The sequence below is a fragment of the Buceros rhinoceros genome, unplaced genomic scaffold (assembly GCF_000710305.1).
Source record: "Buceros rhinoceros silvestris isolate BGI_N320 unplaced genomic scaffold, ASM71030v1 scaffold17920, whole genome shotgun sequence".
NCBI lineage: Eukaryota > Metazoa > Chordata > Aves > Bucerotiformes > Bucerotidae > Buceros > Buceros rhinoceros.
In genome coordinates, this window is record NW_010388072.1 from 4,941 (window position 1) to 5,510 (window position 570).

A 570-nucleotide genomic window follows, 5' to 3' on the forward strand; every position below is an offset into this window, starting at 1 on the left:
ACCACTCACCTGCCCTCTCCGTGCGCTCGCTGGACCTCCACGACAATGCCATCCGTGTGCTGCCGCGCTGGTTTTTCCAGTCTCTGCCTCAACTGGAAGCGATCAATCTGGGCTCCAACAGCCTCCAGCCTTGTGGGAGAGATCGGGGAGGGAATGTGGGAGGGGGCTTCCACGTGCCAGCCCTGGCAGGCACCTGCACCGCTTTCTACAACATGCCTCGCTTGAAGCATCTGAGTCTTTACAAGAACAACATCACCAGGCTGCTCCCCTACGCCTTCGACCAGACCTCGCTGCTCTCCCTAGACCTGTCGGGGAACGAGGACTTGTTTGTGCCTAAGGAAGCCCTGGTGGGACTGGAGCTCTCCCTGCAGAAACTCTCTCTGAGGGGCAACCAGATGGGTGACAGCAAGGCAGAGCTCCCCTGCCTGGGCACACTCCAAGTCTTGGACCTCTCGGGCAATAATCTGAGCCTTTTGCCCACGGGTCTTTCCTGCTCACCGCTGGAAAGCCTGGATGTTCGCAATAACAGCCTGACGACGCTGGAAAAGCTCGCGAGCTGGTACCGCAGCC

The 570-nt window shown here is 59.5% G+C and overlaps 1 protein-coding gene across 1 annotated transcript in view; it reads left to right on the forward strand.

The window, feature by feature from the left end:
- Window positions 1-570, forward strand: part of LOC104500988 (leucine-rich repeat-containing protein 32-like) — a 3,111-nt gene that overhangs the window by 2,023 nt on the left and 518 nt on the right. The window contains exon 3 of the mRNA XM_010144726.1: window positions 81-559. Coding sequence (XP_010143028.1) covers window positions 81-559 — 479 coding nt within the window. The remainder of the gene's footprint in view (window positions 1-80; window positions 560-570) is intronic.